At 51.8% G+C, this 20,498-nt stretch overlaps 1 protein-coding gene across 2 annotated transcripts in view; it reads left to right on the top strand.

Annotated features, from left to right (window-relative positions):
* The window catches only part of VPS13A (vacuolar protein sorting 13 homolog A), a 2,196,319-nt gene that overhangs the window by 1,519,176 nt on the left and 656,645 nt on the right, over positions 1 to 20,498 (top strand). For both annotated transcript variants that reach the window (XM_078675860.1, XM_078675861.1), the window contains exon 57: positions 17,621 to 17,702. In XM_078675860.1, the coding sequence (XP_078531986.1) occupies positions 17,621 to 17,702 (82 nt within the window). The remainder of the gene's footprint in view (positions 1 to 17,620; positions 17,703 to 20,498) is intronic.

The following is a 20,498-nucleotide window of genomic DNA, read 5'->3' as shown; positions in this document are numbered from 1 at the left end:
ACTAGCAATGGAACTAGGCATTATAATGGCATATTTGCTCATGCGGATCTGCCCTCACAAGTACTATAATGCACCCTGCCTTAGGGCTCTAAAATCTTGCTGTAGGGTTGACTACTTTGGTATTGCACACAGGAAGTGGGCAATGTTGTGTTTTCAGAATGGCTTGCGCCATTTCACGCACCCTGCTTATTCCACGCATTCTACAATGGCAGTCTGCATCCACTTTGTGTGTGTGGGTCCCTCCGCGTGGCGCTGTCTACGCTGGAAGTGATGTCTGCAGCACCTATATAGGCGCCACCCAGACAAGCTCACGTCAGATTTTTTTCTTTATGCGCCAGCCAGCCGTGATCCAGGGAAGAGTTCCCCCTCTGATATTTAACTGAATTTTTTTCAACGTTGTGTCAACTGTTTTTGAGGTATTACCTTTGTCATGCTGTAAGACAGGTTTTAAGCCTTGTGGCGCCTGTCACCGACCGATGTCACTGATGATCTCAGTGATTGTTTGTGGTGCCTGGAGCACGACCACAACGCCAAGTTCTGCCGGTATTGTCGGGCCATGGCCCCGAAGGCTTTGAGGGAGCAGTCCATGAAGCTAGCGGCCTGGCATGTGACTCCACGGAAATCGAGGTTCCGGTTGAGGGGAAGGTCTCAGGATTGTTTGCAGAGCCCGAAGTCCTCTTTGTCCCATTCGAAGGCCTTAAGACACTCAGGTAAGAGACACAAGAAAAAGAGCAAAAGATCAAAGCACTCTTCGTCTTCTCCTCGTCCGCCTGCCCACAGGACAAGGCAGCATCGGCACTCGAGGCATTGTTCTATGGGGCCTGCTTTTGGGCAGAGTACTTACCTTCACCTTTCCAGGCTCTGGAGCGATCCATGCCAAACTCAAAGAGTTTTATGAGGCCATGTGTCTTATTTATGGGCAGCCCGACCCTTCCTCTTGCTTTCAGGCCTCGCAAGGACTGAGGGGAACCCCATCTGGTTCTGCACTTGCGGCTCAGGCCCTGGTGAGCCACCAGGGATCCATTCCTGGATCTGGACCGATGCCATCTCAACCTTTCCCAACGCCGGTCCCAATGAAGTCGCTCCACACGCCATCCCCATTGTGAACCTCAACTCCGACATGGAGCCGGATGAGTGTCGCCTGACTCTGACACTGGCATTACCTTTGATTCCTTGATCGGAGCCTGAGCCATATTCCTATGGGCTAGGACTCTGGAAGGAATAAGAGGGGTCCTGAAGAATCTCAGCCATACATGAAGACCCTGCTGTAGGCTGGTCCGTGGAACTGGGTAAAGCCAGTGGACTTGATACTTCTCCAGCTACTGGTATGCTTCCTCCCTACCGTGACTACGGAGGAGGGTACCTCACACCCAGTGGCTGTGCGGAGTGCAGCTGAGGTCCTTGATCTTCAGTTGCCCTCGGTGGCAGTCAAGGCCAACATTTTGACAGAGGTGCTGCAATTGGGAGTCTCCTCATTGGAACTCATATTCCTGTTCATTGATGCCCTCACTGAGGTCTTGTTAGGGGCCCGGTCCAAATCCAACACAGGGTTTCCTGTGAATAGGGACAATCGCCCGCCGCCAAGCTTCCATACCTTCCTAGGCTGCCCTTTTACCACCATGGGCAGTTGGGGGCAGGATTTGCCAACACCTGGCCTTACATCAGACAGGTGTTTCTTGCAGATTGTTCAAAGGGGCTACTTCATCCCCTTCAAGACTACCCCTCCTGTATGCCAACATCTCAAGGCCGTCTGATGGAGGATCATTTATCCTTGCTCCTCGAGGAAGCCATAGAGAGGGTCTGGGGCTAGAAGTAGGCTGTGGTTGCTATTTTCACTACTATCTGGTCCCCAAAAAGGGCAAGAGCTTTCATCATATACTAGACCTGCAAGCCCTCGACTACTTCCTCAAGAAGAAACAATTCAAGATGCTCCCGCTAACTAAGGTGTTGGCTGCCTTGGACCCAGGTGACTGGATGATAGCATTTGACTTGGGGTTCACCTATTTTCATGTTTCTGTCCTGCCTGCACATCGGCACTATCTGCTGTTATGGTAGGCCACAAGTCTTTTCAGTTCACTGTGCTCTGACATCTGATAGCGACTACTAGCCGCAGATTCCTTCACTTAGAATTATCCCAAGGCGTGAGACTAGATCTGGAAACTTTTTTGCCACAGCATCCCTGCGCGCCGGGGGGTGGGGCAACATCACACGACTCCACCCAGGCGTCGTCCGCGTACGTGACGTCAGTGAGGTCACATAAGACCCGCCCCGGCGCACCTACGTCATTTTCTTCCTTTTCCGCCTGCAACGCAGATCCGATCCTTGCTACGGGCCTGTTTAGGGCCCCTTTTTCTTCCATTTCTTTTTGGTGGAACAGTGTGCGATGCCTTCGGGCTTCAAAACTTGTACGTTTTGTGGGCGTCTTCTGTCGGCGACGGACCCTCACCTCATTTGTATGTGGTGTTTGGGGGAGGATCACAGCACCACTGATTGTGCGGCGTGCCAACAGTTGAAGCCGAAGTCGCGGCGGGAGCGCCGGATGAAAATTCTGTCGGCGCGTCTCTCCAGGTAGACGTCCTCCCCTCAGGCTGCTTTGGCGGACGGCTTCAGATACGACCATGGTCGTTGTCCTCGCCCTTCTCCGATGTCACGTGTGCGTCGCTCCCCGGTGGGCAAGTGTAGCAGTTTGTCCCCGGAGGCTGGTTTCCGGCCCACGGGGGGCGTGGACTCTCCGTGGGTGATGTGGCCCTGCATGTCGTCCTTGTGAGAAGTTGGCCTGATATATGATGCTCACTAGTTCTAGTGGTCACCTTGTATCAGTCCAAACAACCCTTATGGTGATTGGTTGTAAGTCAACCTTATAGACCAGCTATCCTAATGGTAGCATGGACAAAGCAGTCTTAGGCTAAACTCTTTTGGCATGTGAAGCCAGCTGTTTTACCACAATATAACCCCTTGAATACCAGATGAAAGGACACCACACAGGTTGTTATGAAAATAAACAATCTATTTATTAATAACAACACCTCTGAACTCTTTATGAGGTCAGAGGGCTAAGCACATGACAATCTCTTACGAAAAATACGAAAAGTTGCACAAAATTACAATGGTGCCCTAGGGGCACGACAAACCATATACTAAGTAAGTGGAATGTGAAAGTCGATAGAAGGAAGGGAGCTGTCCAGTGGCTGTAGGATCGTTGGGACCACGCTACACTAACACTAGGTAAGTAATAGGAGGCCCACGGAACGCGTGTGCAGAGTGCGAACTCACACGCGAGATGCGTAACAACGTCTATGGACAGTACAGTTCAAGTAAAAGGTAAGTACGGACAATCCTGACTAGTTAGGGCAACAACGACTGTGGAATTGGACACTAGGACAGTTAGACTACCCTTGAGCACCGAAATGCTCTCGTTACCTCACCCACGGGCTGCGGGTGCATAGGTGCCAAAGTGTGTCGGGTTCTCGCGTTGAAGTCAATGGAGCCTGAAAGAAAAGATGCTGCAGGCGACCAGGAGGAAGATGTCCGGTGCGATCCAAGGGTGGATCGGTGAAGAAGAGGACCTGAAAGCAGAGGGGACAGTGTTCAAACTCACTTGCCAGTGACCGGTGTGGAACCAGGAAGGAACCAGGTGCTGTCGTCGCGATCAGGTGAAGAGTGGACGCTTGACTCTGCAGCCACGTGAACCAGGAGGTGTCTTCGACGACCAGGATGGAGGCACGAGCTGTCCCACGCAGGCTCTCGCTGTCGGCGGTGTCGGATCCGGGATTGGACTCAACAGGCCTTGGCAAAGGCAACCCACGCGGTGAAGGGAAAAGACGTCTGGTGCGGACTAGGAGAGTCCGGGGTGCCCCTCTTTTGGAAGGGAGCAAGGGCCAGTCTGGAGCAACCAGACCAGCAGCAAAGATTCAAAGGTTTGTCGTCTAGGAGGCCACTAGCCAGCCGGCAAGTGACCAGACAACGCGTCGAGCAGCAAACAAGCAGAAGGGCCCCACGCAGAACTCGTGGATGCTGGAGGGCTGATCTTCGGTGCAGGGGCTGCTCGGGGCTGGGGCTTCTCGGTCGAGTTTACCTCGGGAGTCGTGCTGGAAGCGAAGTGCGGGTTCGTTCAAGATGGCCGGTCCCACGGGTCTCAGCTTTGCTGTAGATGTAGGTTGAGGTCGGAGAGGTCTGGGAATCCGGGTCTCGTCGGGCTCTGAAGTCTGGATCCTCGAGGGAAGACGACAAAGTGAAGCCGCTGGACGCTTGATGGTGCCTGCAGTTGCAGAGTGGACACTCCTTGCCCACAAGGGAGATTTCTTCAGTCTTCTGTGGAGCAGAACGTCGAAGTCCAGAGTTTCTTCTTGTAGAGTAGTTCAGGATTAATCTCATTTGAAATGGGACCAGCTCCTACCTTTATCCTGCTAAAGGGGGCTGCACTACTGACTAGGTCCCTCCCCTGGGTGGGACCAGGAAGGGGGGTGGCTACACCCCCTATCCTTTGTCCGGTTTCGCGCCAGAGCTGGGGCAGGGATGCCCCAGCAACTGGTTTGAACCGGTGTATGCCCCAGGCATGTCTCATTCCTTTCAGGCCTCCCTACCTCAATACACAAAATCCTGTCTGGGGTGGTGCTAGCACCTCCCAAGGCAGGAAACCCTTTGTCCAAGCCTCCCTCGCTGGAAGGCCTCCCAGCAGCAGGAGGTCAGACTTGTGTCTGTGGTGGCAACATCCATTTTGTGATGCTGAGGCTCGAGTTAACTTTAACCGGGGTTCACAGTTACATACATGTCGTGTCCCTCTAGAAGGGTGGAATGCTACCCCCGTCGCCAGAATTGGCGAGGGGGTAGTATTCCAAATCGTATGACACCTTACTCGACATGTTTTGATAATGTTATACCAGAGTTAGCATTTAACAGCGAGGTTGATAATGCACTTAAGAGTATATGGTATAGCGTTATCATGGAACAGCTATTAGGACTTGGTTCCGCAAGCTGCAAATGGGCTCAGCTCATGCCAGAGCACCATCTCACATAATTCCAAGCACTCTGCCTTTAGGATTGATATGGCCTGCCATAGGAGTGACTGATAGGAATATATGTGTCCATTTTAGGGTTAGATATAGGTATACTATATCTATAGCAAAGGGTGATTACACCACCTTGCCCCAGCTGTCGTGCAGCCAGTTGTGTCAGTTTTAGATGGCCAGCCAGGGGTGGCATAATACATGCTTCAGCCCCTGGTAGGCCCTGGGTACACCTATGCCCTGGGTACAGGGACTGATAGGGTGGCCCAGTACCAATTGGTAAATGCACCTAAAGTACATGGTTGTCAATTTAGAGCGAGAACAGCTAGGCTGTGGGTCTGATTAGCAGGCCCACAGCCAGGGAAAGTCGTAAACCAGTGAAGCAAAAAGCTAAAAATCTGGGGTGACCATAGGATTGCAGACCCCACTCTCCTACAGTACTATCCACCGTTTTCCGGTGTCGGGCGTCGAGAGTCTAAATGGAGACATACGCGGTGGCTTTGCAGGCCTCACTGGCGCCTCCTCCTCCTTCCCCTCCTGGGGCGTCGGCGGATCCCTTGCCCTACGCAGGGCCCTCCGCGGCGCTGCCAGTGGTTCTGGCCCCGCGCCGACTGGTTCTGATTCAGGCTTGGAGGATGTGGTGCTGTTGGGGTGCGGCTCCTCTGGGGCGCCTCCTTCAGGCCACGGCGTCTCTGCCCGCTGCAAACTCCCGCGGGAGTCCCTGTGGTGTCGCGGGAGGTCGCTGGGGCTCGGGTCGCATCCCCGTTCCCTTCTCGGTCCTTTGACAAGGTGGTCCTGTCTAAGGCCGAGGTGATGCCGCTACAGCGCCGGCAGCAGCTGGACCGTGCGGAGCCACTGGAGTCGGTGGACCCTCCCTGTTCCGGGTCGAGGCCGGGTGAGGACCCCTCGTCCCTCCCCGGGCCCCTCTCGTCCTCTCCACAGGCGGCTGCCTTGTCTTGTCGGAGGGCAGGCGGAGGTTAAATCGTCCCTGGTGCCGCCACATGGGTTGCCGAGCGATCTTCGCCTCATTCTGGGCTGCGGAGGGCTTCGTGTCACTCCCCAGGCCCGTCTCGTTCCCCCTCGCAGGTGGCTGCCTCGTCGGGAGTCCGGTTGACGTCATTCCGGCGCCACCCCGGGGCCAGTGCGGCTCCAGCTCTACTCCGGTCTCCGCTCCAGTCTCTGGTGCGGGGTGACTTGGAGGAACCTTGTCCAGTGAAAACCGGATGGTGCCGACGTCCTGCCTCAGGCAGCGGACTCTACGGCTCCGCGCAGGGTTCGTACCGCAGATTCGTCTTCGGACGCTCCTTCTCCAGAGGCAGGCTGCACATTGTTGTCATCCTCCCCGGAGACTGGTCGCCGTGTAGTGTCTTTTTCACCGTCATCGAAGGGCGACTCCCCGCCCTTCCTGAGGCAGAGGTGTTCGTCGGAAGAGCGGCAGGTCCCTTATTCTTCGGCTCCTTCTGACTTCCAGGTCTGGCCCTTGCCCGTCCGGCTTGGCCTCGGGGACGGCTGCTTTAGTTTGCAGCCGTCGCCCACGGAGGAGCTGCATTCTCCACCGCGGGGCCCTACAGAGGTGGGTGCGGCCTTCACTCACGCGGTGTCCACGGCTGAGGGCATCCTGCGATTGGGTGACCCGGTGGCTTACTTGCCGGCAGACCATCTATTGGAGGTCCTCCACCAGGGCTCTGGTGGGAGGGAAATCTTACTTCCCTTTGAAGGTTCGCTCCTTTCTTCCTTGACGGGGGCTTGGAGGCATCCTGCCTCAGGGAACCCGGTGCCTCAGCATTTTCTGCACCGGCACCTCCCAGCGCCGCATGACCCGGCGTATTTTTCCCTTCACCCCTCAGCCGCCAGCCCCCTTTTGCGGACTGCTTTCCCCTCTCTGCCACCACTGTTGACTCTGCCGTTCTGACAGGCCCGTTGGCTGGACTCTTGGGGGCACAACATGTTCGCCTCGACCAGCGCTGCCCTGCGGACCCTTAACACCTTGTGTGTGCGGGCTAGGGCCTCCTTCTGTTTGTGGGACGCAGCTGAGTCTCTGGGATCAGCAGCGTCCCAGGAGTCTGATCAGGTGGACTTACGGCATCATGCATTGGATGGCCGGGAGCTTGCAGCGTTTATTCTCCGCTCCGCTCCGGACATCTCAGAGGTGCTAGGCCGGGCCATGTCTTCCTCAGTCTCTCTCCGTCGCCATGCTTGGCTTCGGGGCGGAGTATTGCCTGAGAATATTCAGGAGCCGGCCGACTCCACCATCCAAAGGCTCTTGACAGGGCTCCGTCCTCCTCATCCTACTCCGCCTTATCCTCCTCCATCCCCTCCTCAGTGACTTCTGAGTTTGGTTGATTCTGGGCCTTCTTAGGCTGGTTGTTCTGGCTCTGGAGTGTGCTTTCTGGCCGTTTGCATCCTTCCTTGGGACTTTGGCATTGTTGGCTGCTGGACGGCTCTTGTGTTGATTATGTGTGTGTGTTCTGCAGGAGTTGCGGCGCAGACTTGGCCCTGAGATTAGGCCTTCTGCTTTGCTTGGGCTGCTTATCAAGCCTTCTGCGGGGGTATTTTTTCCCCCGTGGCTCTTTTGTTTTTTTCCCCTGCTGCGGCAGTTCTTCCAAAGAGGGTTCCCATATCTTGGGACTTAATGTACCCTATGTGGGGTAGTGGTAGCTGTCATATGGCTTGCGCTCTGCTAGGAGGTTCTGGTCAGCTTCGGGTGCCTGTTCTTCATGGCGTTTAGGTAGGTTCCTATTGCTTCCTGAGGTTGTGTGCGCGGTCACTCGTAGTTGTGTGCCCGGGCATCTCCTCCTTTCCCTGCTCCTGCCCTGAGGTCTGGGATGATCCTGTGTTCTCCCTTGCCAGGCGCCGCCTACTGGGCCTTCCTGGGGCCTCGGGCTGTTCTTCTTGCTTCTGGCGGATTTTGACTGCCGGCACTGTTCTGGCTGGCAGGCTGCTCTCCATTTGGAGTGGGTTCTCCTTCTTTTCCCTCGTTTCCTTGGGCTCTCTAGGCTTCTTCTTCCGCTTTCCTGTCTTGGCATTGGGCGGAAGCTATGTTGCCTTGTGGGGGAGTAGGGTGCTTCGGCCTCTCCAACCTTGCCTTGGTTCCTCTGCTGTGAGTGTACGGGCCTCTTCAGCCTTCTTTCCCCCCTACATCCCCTTGGGGTCGGTGGGGTTCTGCTTGTGGGGTTTTCCCTTGCCTGGCAGGGGCGAGGTTCTACCTGGTCCACAGAACTGCTCCCCTGTGGGGCCCTCTGTTCTGTATTGGCTCGTGGTGTCCTTTCGCAGACCCTCCTTCCCCGGGTGGTATTGCTAGGGTATCTATTCTAAGAGAAGAAATCTGCAGTTAGTAGTCTCTATCAGATGTACGAGTTACTTAACTTCGGTAACGATGTATCCAGTAGAGACGATTGTAGCCGCAAATTCCTTCATCGTCACGCCCTTCCACCCCTATTCTGCAAGGACCCTTGGGTTGGTCTTCGGTACTCGCCTCCCGGTGGGGTGCTGTCTCTCCTGTCAGTGCCTTCTTTGTTCTTGACGGGTGGCTCCGTCTGGGGGCGGTTCATTCCTCCTTTGGTTCTTTGGGGGATGGGGTTCTGGTGCTCAGGTGCCCTGCTGCTCTGGCTACTCCAGGTTTGGGGGGGATTGCTTTCTATCCCTGTCCTCCCTCCCCTCCCTTCCTTCCATTGATATCCTCTGATTAAGGGTCATCTGGCCATGTCTTGCCCTTGTCCCTTGTCGGTGGTTGTCCTCTATGTTTGGGTGGCTTGGAGGTTTGTTGTCCCTGTCTGTCTTGGGACTGGTCCCATTCCTTGCTCAGGATGGGGGTTGTAGGTTTACTACGTGTGCCATGACTTTTACGCATGTTCTTTGCGTCTGGGGCACAGGGATGGGAGGCTGTCTATGTGCTGGCAGGGTGACTGTGCAGGGTTCTGCTTGTTCTTCTTTCCATGCCCTTGGGTTCTGCAGTGTTGAGACTACTCTGTTGGTGTTGTTAGTCACTGTTTCTTTCCAATTTTTCTGCTCGTCGCACACTATTCTCATGTTTCCACTGTTTTTTATGTGGTGGTTCCGCGTTGTGGTGCGGAAAAGTTCTCAGAAGAAAACTGGCGTAGGCGCGCCGGGGCGGGTCTTATGTGACCTCGCTGACGTCACATACGCCGAGGACGCCTGGGCGGAGTCGCGTGATGTAGCCCCCGGCACGCAGGGATGCTGTGGCAAAAAAGTTTCCGGATCCAGTCTCATGCCTGGGGATAATTCTACGTGAAGGAATCTGCAGCTAGAATCGTCTCTACCAGATACATCGTTACGGAAGGTAAATAACTCGTACATTAGGAAAGGAAATATCTTGAAACATTTGAGGATGGATTGTAGGCTCTCTGCTGAGTCTGGTTAGGATAATAATCAATGTTCGGAATCCATATCCGAACCCTCCCTTGACATAGCAAAGAAAAGACCTAAACCTTTATTCAAATTACTTAAGCTTGCAAACAGCCCTTCATCTAACACCACACCCATGTCTTCTGAGGCTCAATACAATGACTTTGTAGAGTTTTTTGACAAAAAAGAGAAGATCGTAGATCTTTCCCTGCCAGTCATCTCTGACAATATAGCCAAGGATAATTTAGTTTGCAAAGTATATTTGTTGTGGTCTCCCTTCACCCCACTTTCAGAATCAGAACCAAGGTGAAACCATCAAACCACGTTTCTGAAGTTATCCTCCTTCTATCGCTATATATCTCACCAAACATATACTCCCTTTTTGGTTCAGCCTGGTCAATCCTTCCCATGAACAGTGCACTTTTACAGACTGTTTCTAAAAGTTGGCCAAATCTCTCCTCTGAAAATGATCACTGGACCCACTGTGACCGAAACAAATTCCATACAGTGTCCACCCTTCCCTTATTAGGCAAGGTGATAGAAAGGTGCGAAGCATCCCACCAGTCATCTGACCTACTAGACACTCTCCACTCTGTCTGAAGACAGAGTTACAGCACCGAGGCTTTAATTCTGCAGATCCTTGATGAATCACCCTGCATCCTTGACACAGGAAACCCAAGTCTTCCTGTTCACCTTGATCTTTCGGCTGCTTTGATACAGTCAACCACCATGCTTTGGTCTGTCTTCTGGGAAATCGAATGAACATCGAAGGGGATTGTTCTTGACTTGTTTACATCCTATCTGAACCGTTCACAAGTGGAAAAACTATTGGAATCTCTTTCTCCATCAAGTCAGCCTGCAAGAAGGGATTTATCAAGGCTCTATCCTTTCAGAAACCCAATGTAACCTCTATCTTGGGCTACTTTATAAGACCCTGAGGAACCCTGGGATCCTATGTTACCTATTTGCTGATGTATGCTGAGGTCTCATCCCCTAACAACATTACCCTTATCTTCAACATCTTGGTAAGAATGCAAACATATCTCAACTCACCACTCTAAACTTAACCCTACAAAAACAGAATTCCTTTTTTTAGGTTTGAAAAACTTCCATGTACCTGTACCAGAATGGATAGAATCCCTTTCTGTCTTTGAGTGCCAACCCACCATTTTATAAAAAATGGCAAGTCCCTTGGCTTCATCTATGCCAATCGGTTCAACCTCCACAGAAAAGTCACAGTGATGGCAAAGAGCATCTGTTTCCTACTAAAACTACTCTGAGGGATCAGACAGCTCACTCCAGAAGAGGGCTTAAAATCAGTTGCTGTGCTACCTTTAAAAAGGAGTTAGGGGGAGGAGCTTGGCGGGCATCCGTGATGGCCGCGTGAGCACAGCGCTCTCCGGACCTCCGCCACTCCCGGCATGATATCCTGAACATATCCTGATTCTTCACGAGGATCTATGTAGAGGACGCTGGGCTGATCTTCCTGGGATTTTTGGAATTTGATTTGGACCCGGGGCGCCGAAGATACGGCGATTTGAACTTTCGGGGCCCGCCCTTGCAGTGCGCCCGGGACTGGGTGAGGCTCTCTGGCCGTCTCGGAGTTGAACAACAGCGGCAGGGGGATTGGACTTGTGGGTCCCCCTCTTAAGTTTCGGTTTCGATTCTGCCTCAGACTGAAACATTTGGCAAGGGAGTCTGGCCTGGGCTGGGTCCGGCGCACTAGACGGCTGTCGGACCTTTGGCTGGCTTATTCTCCTTTCAGGCTGGTCCTCTCCTAGTGGTACCCTTGCAGCTGCCTTTTGGTCCCGAAGACCTGCTTTCCTGTGGCCATTTCCATCGGGTCGAGTGAGTCTCCTGGTGACGTGGTTTCCGACATGGCGGGCAGAGGGGACCGAGAGACACGAAAGACCAAGACGCCCCTGCGTGGGGGCCCGGTCCAGTCTAACGTCATGGACCGCTACACCCATGCGAAGGGGTCCCCCGGAGCCGCCCTGCCTGGCCCAAGTGCGGTTGACCACATTGTGGACGCATCAATGGAACCGTCCTTGCAGGACATCATGGGCGCCATTTCTGGCATGATGGAAACGATAGGCCACCAATATGAAGCCTTGGCCCACAAAATCGACACAGTGGCCATCGATGTGAACTTGATTCGGGCCGACCTATCTAAAACCAATGAGAAGGTGAAGTCATTGGATCTCAAATCATCCAGCCTCACGGCAGACGTCTCGGAGATACAGACGGAGATTGGCAACCTCCGTAGGGTGAACGATTTCATGACCCGACGCTTGGAGGACTTTGAGAACAGGGCACGTCGCTGTAATGTGCGTGTGGTTGGCGTTCCGGAGAATCCAGAACCGCACTCTGTTGATCTCCTGGTCGAGGACCTGATCCAGAACTACCTTTCTCCGTCTGGGCTGAGTAAGTTCTTCGCAGTGGAGCGTGCCCATCGTGTTCCGGGAGGCCAGGGTAAGCCAGGCGCCCCGCCGAGGCCTATTGTTGCGAAACTCTTCCACTATAGGGATCGGGACGCTATCCTGCAGGCAAGGGCCCGGTGGCATTTGAGAACGCCACGGTGAACTTTTATCCGGACTTTTCTCAACAGGTGCAGAAACAGCGTATGGGCTTCCGTGGAGTCAAGAAGCGTCTCCGGGACATGGGATTGCGCTACGCTATGCTTTTTCCGACCAGGTTGCGAGTTGAGTACAATGACCGAACCTTTTTCTTTGATCGGCCTGACTCTGTGAATGACTGGCTGGACTCTCTGCCGGACCGACCTCCTGCGGCTGAGTCCGCCGCCCACCCGGGTGGTGCTGAGGGTGGTGTAGAGAGCTGAACTATTTGTCTATGCCCGGGTCCTCGTGTAACGTAACCTCTTCTGGGATTCTATGCCTAAGTGCCTCTACTATTTGTGTGTTTTCCTTGTTATTTATCTTGTTGGGGTGGCGGGTGGGCCAGAGCCTTTCCTCCTCCGGGGTCTTTTTGTAGAATGGGGGTTCTTGGGCGACAGGCACACTGCATGTTGGGGTGGCTTTTTAGCTTCTTGCAGGGGTGCAGGGTGGGGGGTGTTTCCTTTATTGTTGGGGGGTGGGTGGATGGGAAGTTTGATGTTTATGTGTTGTGTCCTCAAGGCGATTCTATCTTGCTAATGATGTTTTTGATGTCATGCTCATTGGAGGGGGGTTGCGGCGTTGCTGTGTGGGATGGGGGGTAGCGGGTTGAGGTTTATTTCGTGGAATGTTAATGGTCTGGGGGATCGTATTAAGCGGGGTGTGGTGTTGCGATGTCTACGACGTTTGTCTCCGGATATTGTTTTTCTACAGGAGACTCATTTAGTGGGCAATACATGTCGTGCACTGAATAGGTGGGGCTATCGCCTCGCCGCACATTCGGGGTTTACTACGGGTTCCAGGGGGGTGGGTATCCTTGTTCAGGCTTCCCTCCCCCTAGCTATTGATGATGTGATCCTTGATGATCGGGGGCGTTATGCCGTCCTCGTGGGTCGCTATGAGGGTCGGACCCTTTCCTTGTTTGCCGTTTATGTGCCCCCCGGTCTACAGACCTCTACCTTTTCCGATTTGGGCCGTGTGTTGTTGAACCTCCCTGTTAGTACTCTCTTCATAGCGGGTGACTTTAATTCTGTGTTCTCCGGTCTACATGATCGTCACCCCCCTAGGGACACCCCTTTGGCCCAACAGTGGCTGGGTGGGTTTCTGGATACGTTCGGCTTGGTGGATTGCTGGAGGCTTATGCATCCTACTCAGCTTCAATACACTTTCCACTCTGGGGCCCATGGGAGTCTGTCTAGACTGGATTATTTCCTGATGCCTGCGGCGCAGTCGCCGGCGGTTCGTGAGATTAGACACCTCCCCCGGGGCATCTCTGATCATTCTCCGCTCTGGCTTTGTTTTGAGGTGGGGGTGGAGGCGGCGGGCCGGGTGGCTCCTATCAACCCATGGTACCTCACCTCCCCCGAGACCCGCAATCTCTTGATTAAGTCTTTGGATAATTATTTTTTAGACAACGAGGGTTCCGTCTCCTCTGCGGTATCCCTGTGGGAGGCCTTTAAGACGGTGATTCGCGGGCAGGCCCTTTCCCTTATTACTGAATCCAAAAAGGCGAGGAATCGGGAGGTGGTGGACCTTGAGAGGGAGATTGCTGAGATAGAGGCTGACCTAGAATCGGATGTTACATCTGATAAACTCCACGCCCTGGGTCTGAAACAATTTGCTTATAAGTCTTTGGTCACAGATGCGGCTAAACTGATGTTTCGGGAGCAACAGGGTCGTTTGTATGATGTGGGGGACAAAGCGGGTAAATTATTGGCATGGTTGGATAAGAAGGAGAGGGCGGATCGTGTGGTGCCTGTGATTCAGAGTTCGAACGGTGTGAGAGTGACAGACCCGGTTGGAATAGTTGAATGTTTTGCGGATTATTTTCGTGTGGTTTATACCCCTGTGTCTGAACGGGATGTTGATGACTCTCGCCTTTTGTTGCATGATATAGCTCTGCCCAGTGTTTCCGATTTAGACCGAGTCTCTTTGGAGTCCCCTTTTACTGCGGACGAGATAGCGACGGCCATTCGCTCACTCCGTTCGGGCAAAGCTTTGGGCCCGAATGGATTGCCAATTGAATTGTACAAGCTAAGTCCTGACAGGGTGGCGCCCTATCTTCGTACCATGTTTTTGGAATCCCGCGAACGGGGTATTCTCCCATATGATCAGCGTCTGGCTACGATAGTTGTTATCCCCAAAGAAGGTAAACCTCGGGACCTTTGTTCGTCTTACAGGCCCATTTCCCTGTTGAATGTTGAACCCAAAGTCCTGGCTAAGCTCCTGGCCACCCGCCTCTTGACGGTCATTAGTGGCTTGGTTCATCCGGATCAATCCGGATTTATCCCGCATCGCAACACGGCTCTTAACCTACGTCGTCTCCACGGAGCTGTTGCGAGGGCGGGGCTTCTGACGGAGCCGGCCATTTTGGCTTCGCTTGACGCCTCGATGGCCTTTGACACGGTGGAGTGGCCCTATCTTTGGGCAGCTCTTGAGAAATTTGGTTTTGGACCTGAGTTTATTGGTTGGGTGAAGTTGTTATACGCCGAACCCTTGGCACAGGTAGTGGTGAACGGTCGGGTTTCTGTCCCCTTCTGTCTTGGTAGGGGGACCCGTCAGGGGTGCCCCTTGTCTCCGTTGCTTTTCGCGCTTGCTCTGGAACCGTTGGCTGCGTGGCTTCGATGGGAACCTTCACTCAAAGGGATCCGTTGGTCACCGGATTTTGAAGACCGCGTCTCGCTTTACGCGGATGACATTCTTCTGTATCTTACTTCCCCGCGTAAATCTTTAAATGTCTTATTTGACGTTCTTACTTCGTTTGGTGCTAATTCGGGTCTGGTTATTAATTGGGCTAAGTCCTGTGTGTATGTTCTCTCGGGTGTTTTGCCCCCATTGCCGGACAGGTTTCCTGTCCAGGTTGTCCAATCTGGCTTCAAGTATTTGGGGATCTTTATTACGCTGGACTCCTCACTCCGGTTCGAGCGTAACCTCCTCCCCCCGCTTCTTAGACTGCGACTGGATGTGGCCCGTTGGCGTAAACTACCCCTGTCTTCTCTGGGCAGGGCTGCCCTTTTTAAAATGATGTCTTTGCCGCGATTCCTCTACGCGCTTCAAAATTCTTTTGACGACATTCCCGCTACCTATTTCCGAGAGATCGAGAGTCTTCAAAGGCAACTGATCTGGGACGGGCGTCCACGTATCGCCCTTGCGAAACTTACCATCCCTTGGTATGACGGGGGCATGGCGCTCCCCGATATCAAGAGATATTATTGGGCTTCCCAGCTGTCTGCCATTAACCATGCAATGTATTCCCCGGGTCGAGATCCGGCCTTTGAGATGGATAGACTCCAGCTGCCGGGAGGGGATTTTAATAGAGCGCTTTATTCCAGATCGGCCGGGCGCCATCTTGTGGGCCCGTCCAGGACCGCAGTCAATGTGTGGCATGCCGCGAATGTGAGTTTGGGTTGGGAGACCCGACTGACAATGGCGACTCCGCTTTATGCTTCTGAACGTTTGGGGTGTCTCTGGTCTACTAAGGGCTTTGACCGCTGGGATATGATTGGTATATGTAAAGTGGGTGATGTCTGCGTGAACGGTAGAGTGAAGTCTTTCCAGGCCCTTAAGGCAGAATATGACCTGAGTGATAGAGAGTTTTTTCGGTATTTGCAGGTCCGGCATGCCCTGACCTCTGTTCTGGCTCCTGATGTGACCCTGCCCGAGTCCTCCCCCCTTGAGGATCGCATACTGGATGGACACCTGCCCGATAGCACTATCTCCCTTATTTACAAGAAACTGATTAATAATCGCGCTGATTTATTGATCCGACTTAGGGAGGTTTGGGTCGGTGACGGATTGGACTTGGATGACGAGGATTGGCAGTCGGCACTCTCTTCTCCGAAAGAGGTCGCCATCCCCGCCCGTCTCCGTTTGGTCCAACTTAAGATCCTCCACCGGGTATATGTAACTGGTCCGCGTCTGGTTGTGATGGGTTTTTCCCCAGATGGCTTATGCAAGCGTGGTTGTGGGATGAGTGCTACATTTCTGCATATTCTTTGGGAATGCCCGGTGGTAGCAGCCTACTGGATTGATGTGCTTGCGGTGATGACTGTTGTGACTGGTATTACCCTGTGGCCTGAGGCCCGACGATGCCTGTTGAACGTGTGGGAACCCACCGACTATTCTGTGACCCAGACCAGATGGGCGACCTTGGGATACATGGTCGCGAAGCGGGACATTGCGCAACTCTGGGGCGCATCCAGACCGCCCGAAGTCTCGGTGTGGGAGGATAACATGGACTGGTCCATGTTCCGAGAGAAGACCGTCTATGTGGCTAGGGGCAGACCCAGGGCGTGGACGAAGATTTGTGGTCAGTGGAATGCATATCGTGGAGATATTTGTACCCCTCCCTTGGTTGACATTCCCGATGTTACCTTATCTCCCTAGGCTGACGTTCCTGAACATTTTTTCATGTTATTTTAGGATTTTCCTGCCCTCCCCGCTGCCCCCCCCCCCCCCCCCCCGGCCTTGCCGAGTCCCATTGATTTGCTTTTGTCTTCCTGATTAGTGTCTCTCCCCTCCGCCTTCTGGGCTGACTTGATTAATGTGCATTCGCCTTGTTTAGAGTTCGTTGTTTTTATGATTAATACAGAAAATTGTTATGTCCTGTCCTATGCTTTGAGCAATAATTGGTATATGCTTTGTGCCTGGCCACAAAAGTGATCATTTGCTTTTTATGTTGTGCGTTGCTATTAGCGGCCAGCCCGTGTGGTTGTGGGCCCATCTCTGTAATTTTTATTTGATTGCTCAATAAAAGTCTTTAACCAAAAAAATTAAATAAAAAGGAGTTACGACTCTTTGAAACATACTTGGAATTAATCTGTGATCTCTCTTGAATGTCTGTTTTCCTCTTATCTGGTGCTGTGCCTCAAAATATATTCTTACAGTGATTGTTGGTAACTGTACTCTTGTAAAGGTCCCTGGGCCAGGTTCGCACCCATATGTTATCACAAAAATCAAATAGAAGTGCTTTCTGCCCGTTGTTAACTTTGCTTAATTGCACATTTTACACTTAAGCGCAGTCAAGAGTGCGTGTCCTTATTTACTTGGGGCATGTGCCTGTCTGAGTAAGAAAAAACCTTGTCTGTATGCTTGCACTGTACTATTGATGCAGGCTTAGGAACAAAGAGACACATTTTTTCGCCACCCAATAGCATAGGGCAGCCCAGACATTATGTGAGCGATGGCATTCTGCTTTTTCACAGGGAGCACATCCACACACAAAGTTAGTTCCCTTAGGTGCAAAAGGCGACTATAGCAATGTGTGTTTTTTTAGACCAATATAAGCATTATACATATTTTACAATGCGGAGAGAGAAGTTCAATGAGTAGACTGGGATGTAAATAAGAGTACAAAACAAGCACTGACAAAGCCAGTAGGCCTGGCATTGTCAGTACTTCTTTTGTTTTGTCATGTCTTGGTTTTTGCAAAACTGCATTATTGAGAAAGCTGCTGAGCCCCCATCAGTCTAAAAAAAAGTTGATTAAATCCAAAATGTTGTCATCTCTACTTATTTATAAAACTGACTTGTATGTTTTAAATTGGGTACACTTCCTGAAATACAAATTTCCAAGATTAAATTTACTACTAGGCACCAAAATGTAAAAATACATGTCATTGTTTTATTACTTTACCAGATACAGAACCAAATCCCTGGAGCCATATTTCCATTTGTGTTTTATCCTACCAAACCACCAAAGTCTGTTACCATGGATTCAGGTATGTTAATTATAGTTTTATCTCTTTTTAAAAAAATAAAATGCTTCAAATATACACCATTTCATTACAAAATAATTTTACCTGACATGGTACACGTTTGGTACTAGAATTAAGAACAGCTCTGAAGTTACAATGTGATCCAAAGTTTCCAGGGCAGGTTTCTTCTAGTACGTTTCTGCTTGACACATAAAAAGTGTATCATGGTTCCATGTCTATGCTAGAGCACTTTTTAATGCAAACAAATAAAACTTTCCAAGCAGCCTGGACTAAGAGATAATTTGTCCTATTGCACATGCAGTTTCTCTAACTTACTTTCCTGAACCAAGCATCTTCTTTTCTGTACTCCATACGTAAAGGGTATAAATGGAAGATTGTTATTGGAGATCCCCAGAGCCAATTGCTTTAAGTTTCTACTCACATACACTGGATAACTTTTAATTGTTGCCAAGAGTTGCATATTTGGTTTCCTTTGTTCCCGAGAATCACAGCTTTTAGTTGAGATGCTCTTGCATGCCTTTTAGGAATTTGGAGGCAACTGCTTTTCACCTCCTCTCCACCCCAAGTTGCAGCTCTTACACCACCCCCTCTCAAAGGATCGAAACGTATGTTACAACCATAACTTTGCACTTTAAGTTGTTTGTATGTTTTATGTTGTAATCATTATAGACTTCCTAGTCAACCAAAACCTACCCTAACCTCTAGTGGTTTTTTTCAGTGAATGTATTAGTTGAAAACTCACTCCAGTAGCGTGAATGAATCCAGGCATTCATGAGGGATCATATTTCTCTTGCATGAATGAGTCATAATGTCCCCAAACATCATTGAGCATTAATAGCCACAGACCCTAATGCCTAACTGCAGGGGGCATGATGTGTTCTGACTTTTTGCAATGTGGAGATAATCAGCAGTTCCCCACCATCCGTAGGCTAGGTGAAGGCAAAGAATCCGACTTCTTGCAGCCTTGTGGGATTGGTGAGGCAACTTATCCGCCTGACCTTGGGCAAGGAATAGGAGCAACACCTCTCACCAATAGGCAAGGTTGGGAACTATGGGGTATGAATTCCCGCCTTTCCATGGGCAATTCGGGTTGGGCATACTTTTCCCCAGTGGGTGGAAGTACCAAATCCTACTGCCTGTTACCAAGGCATGGGCCAGGGTGATTAATGTAGGAGGCCATGCATCTCTCACCCAAAACATAATCCAGAAAATCCTACTGGCTACTTATTACTCCTATCTACACATTAATTACTTTCCGGGAGAGTAATTATTTCAAATGTATACTAAACTTAACTCACATATACATCGAAACATGTTAAAAATGTGTCTTATAAAACTGGAAGTTATGCATTCATGGAATCTATTCAGAAAGAAAAAGAAGAAATAAAAAAAAACTATAAAAAAATAAAAGGTTCCTCAAAATTGCAATATTTCAGTCCTTGTTTTTCTGATGGAGACTTCTAGTCGCAGATTCCTCACCTTTGGAATATTCCCCGACTGTTAGACCGGATCGTGAAACTTCTTGCGCATTACCTCTGCGTATCGGTAGGTGATGACGTGCAGCTCCACACTGATGCCGTTCTTCTCTGAAAATGACATGCGGAGCATATATAGGCACCACACTCGCACGCTGATATCCGAAAGAGACACATTAGTGATAGATTCCCATAGAATATCCCCAGGCGTCAGACTGGTCCCGGAAAGCTGAGGACGACATAACTGTACAGAAAGCATACGGAGTCAAGCCAGGACACAGCACCAGAAAATCAAATGTCTGAGTGTTAAGGTAACGAGAGTGCAGCTCCATCAGGCGGCGGGTCTAAGTCCAGCCCTACCCTAGTCACTTTTTGACTATACTTTTGAGACTTTTGTCTCCCTTTTTTGTGTCTTTGACTCCTGGTGCCATGTCGGGATGTGTGGGTTTAAATCCTGCGGGGCCTGTTGCCGTACGATGTCGGTGGCTGACCCCCATGGCGTCTGTCTCTACTGTCTGGAGTGCGGCCATGACTGCCGGTCATGTTCCGACTGTCTGGCCATGGCTCCGAAGGCCTTACGGTAGCGGTCCTGTAAGCTGCTGGAGGCCTGGCAGTCGTCTCCGCACCGTTCGAGGTCCAGGGGTCGATCGAGGGCCTGATCGCGGAGCCATCATCATCGCTCCTCGGGTCGAAGTCTTCACACTTGGAATTGGGTAAGATGCGTCATAAGAAGAAGTCGAAGAAGTGTTTCTGCTCTCCAATGTCCCCCCATTGGTCCCTGGACACGGATGAGGGGGCGAGGGGTTCCACCCTGCGCTCCTTTGGAGCCTGTGAGTCTCGCGACCTCCCCACCTTATCCGGGTCCATCGGCGACTCTTGTCCAGGTGCAAGCTCTTCTTGCAGCCATGGCCTGCCTCTTCAGGCCTCGGGCTCCCGCCAGCGCGCTTTCGGGCCCTCCTTTGCCGCCGGCACCACTGCTGGCGGCGGCTCTGGCCCCAGCACCGCAGGGACATCCGCCTGCAGTTCCGGCCCTGGCGCCGCCCACAGCTCCGATCCCGACGCTGCAGTGTGTTACGTTCGTTCCGCCACCGCCTTTGCCCAGTTTCCCAGACAATTTTGCCCCTAGTTGGGACCCTAATTGGGATACTGGGTGGACCGACATATTGTATTCCCCTGTCCCTCCCCCACCTCTTTAACCTGTTCCATGGGCAGTGGAAGAAGGGGACGACTGGGAGGTGTCGCAGCACGGCAGTGCGCGTCGGAAAAGGAATGGACGGAAGAGCTAGAGGATGCCAGTGGCCTTGACCTCTCCTCTGACCCTGGT

Source organism: Lissotriton helveticus, chromosome 2_1 (assembly GCF_964261635.1).
Source record: "Lissotriton helveticus chromosome 2_1, aLisHel1.1, whole genome shotgun sequence".
Taxonomy (NCBI): Eukaryota; Metazoa; Chordata; class Amphibia; order Caudata; family Salamandridae; genus Lissotriton; species Lissotriton helveticus.
This window is presented reverse-complemented; position numbering and strand designations above follow the sequence as displayed.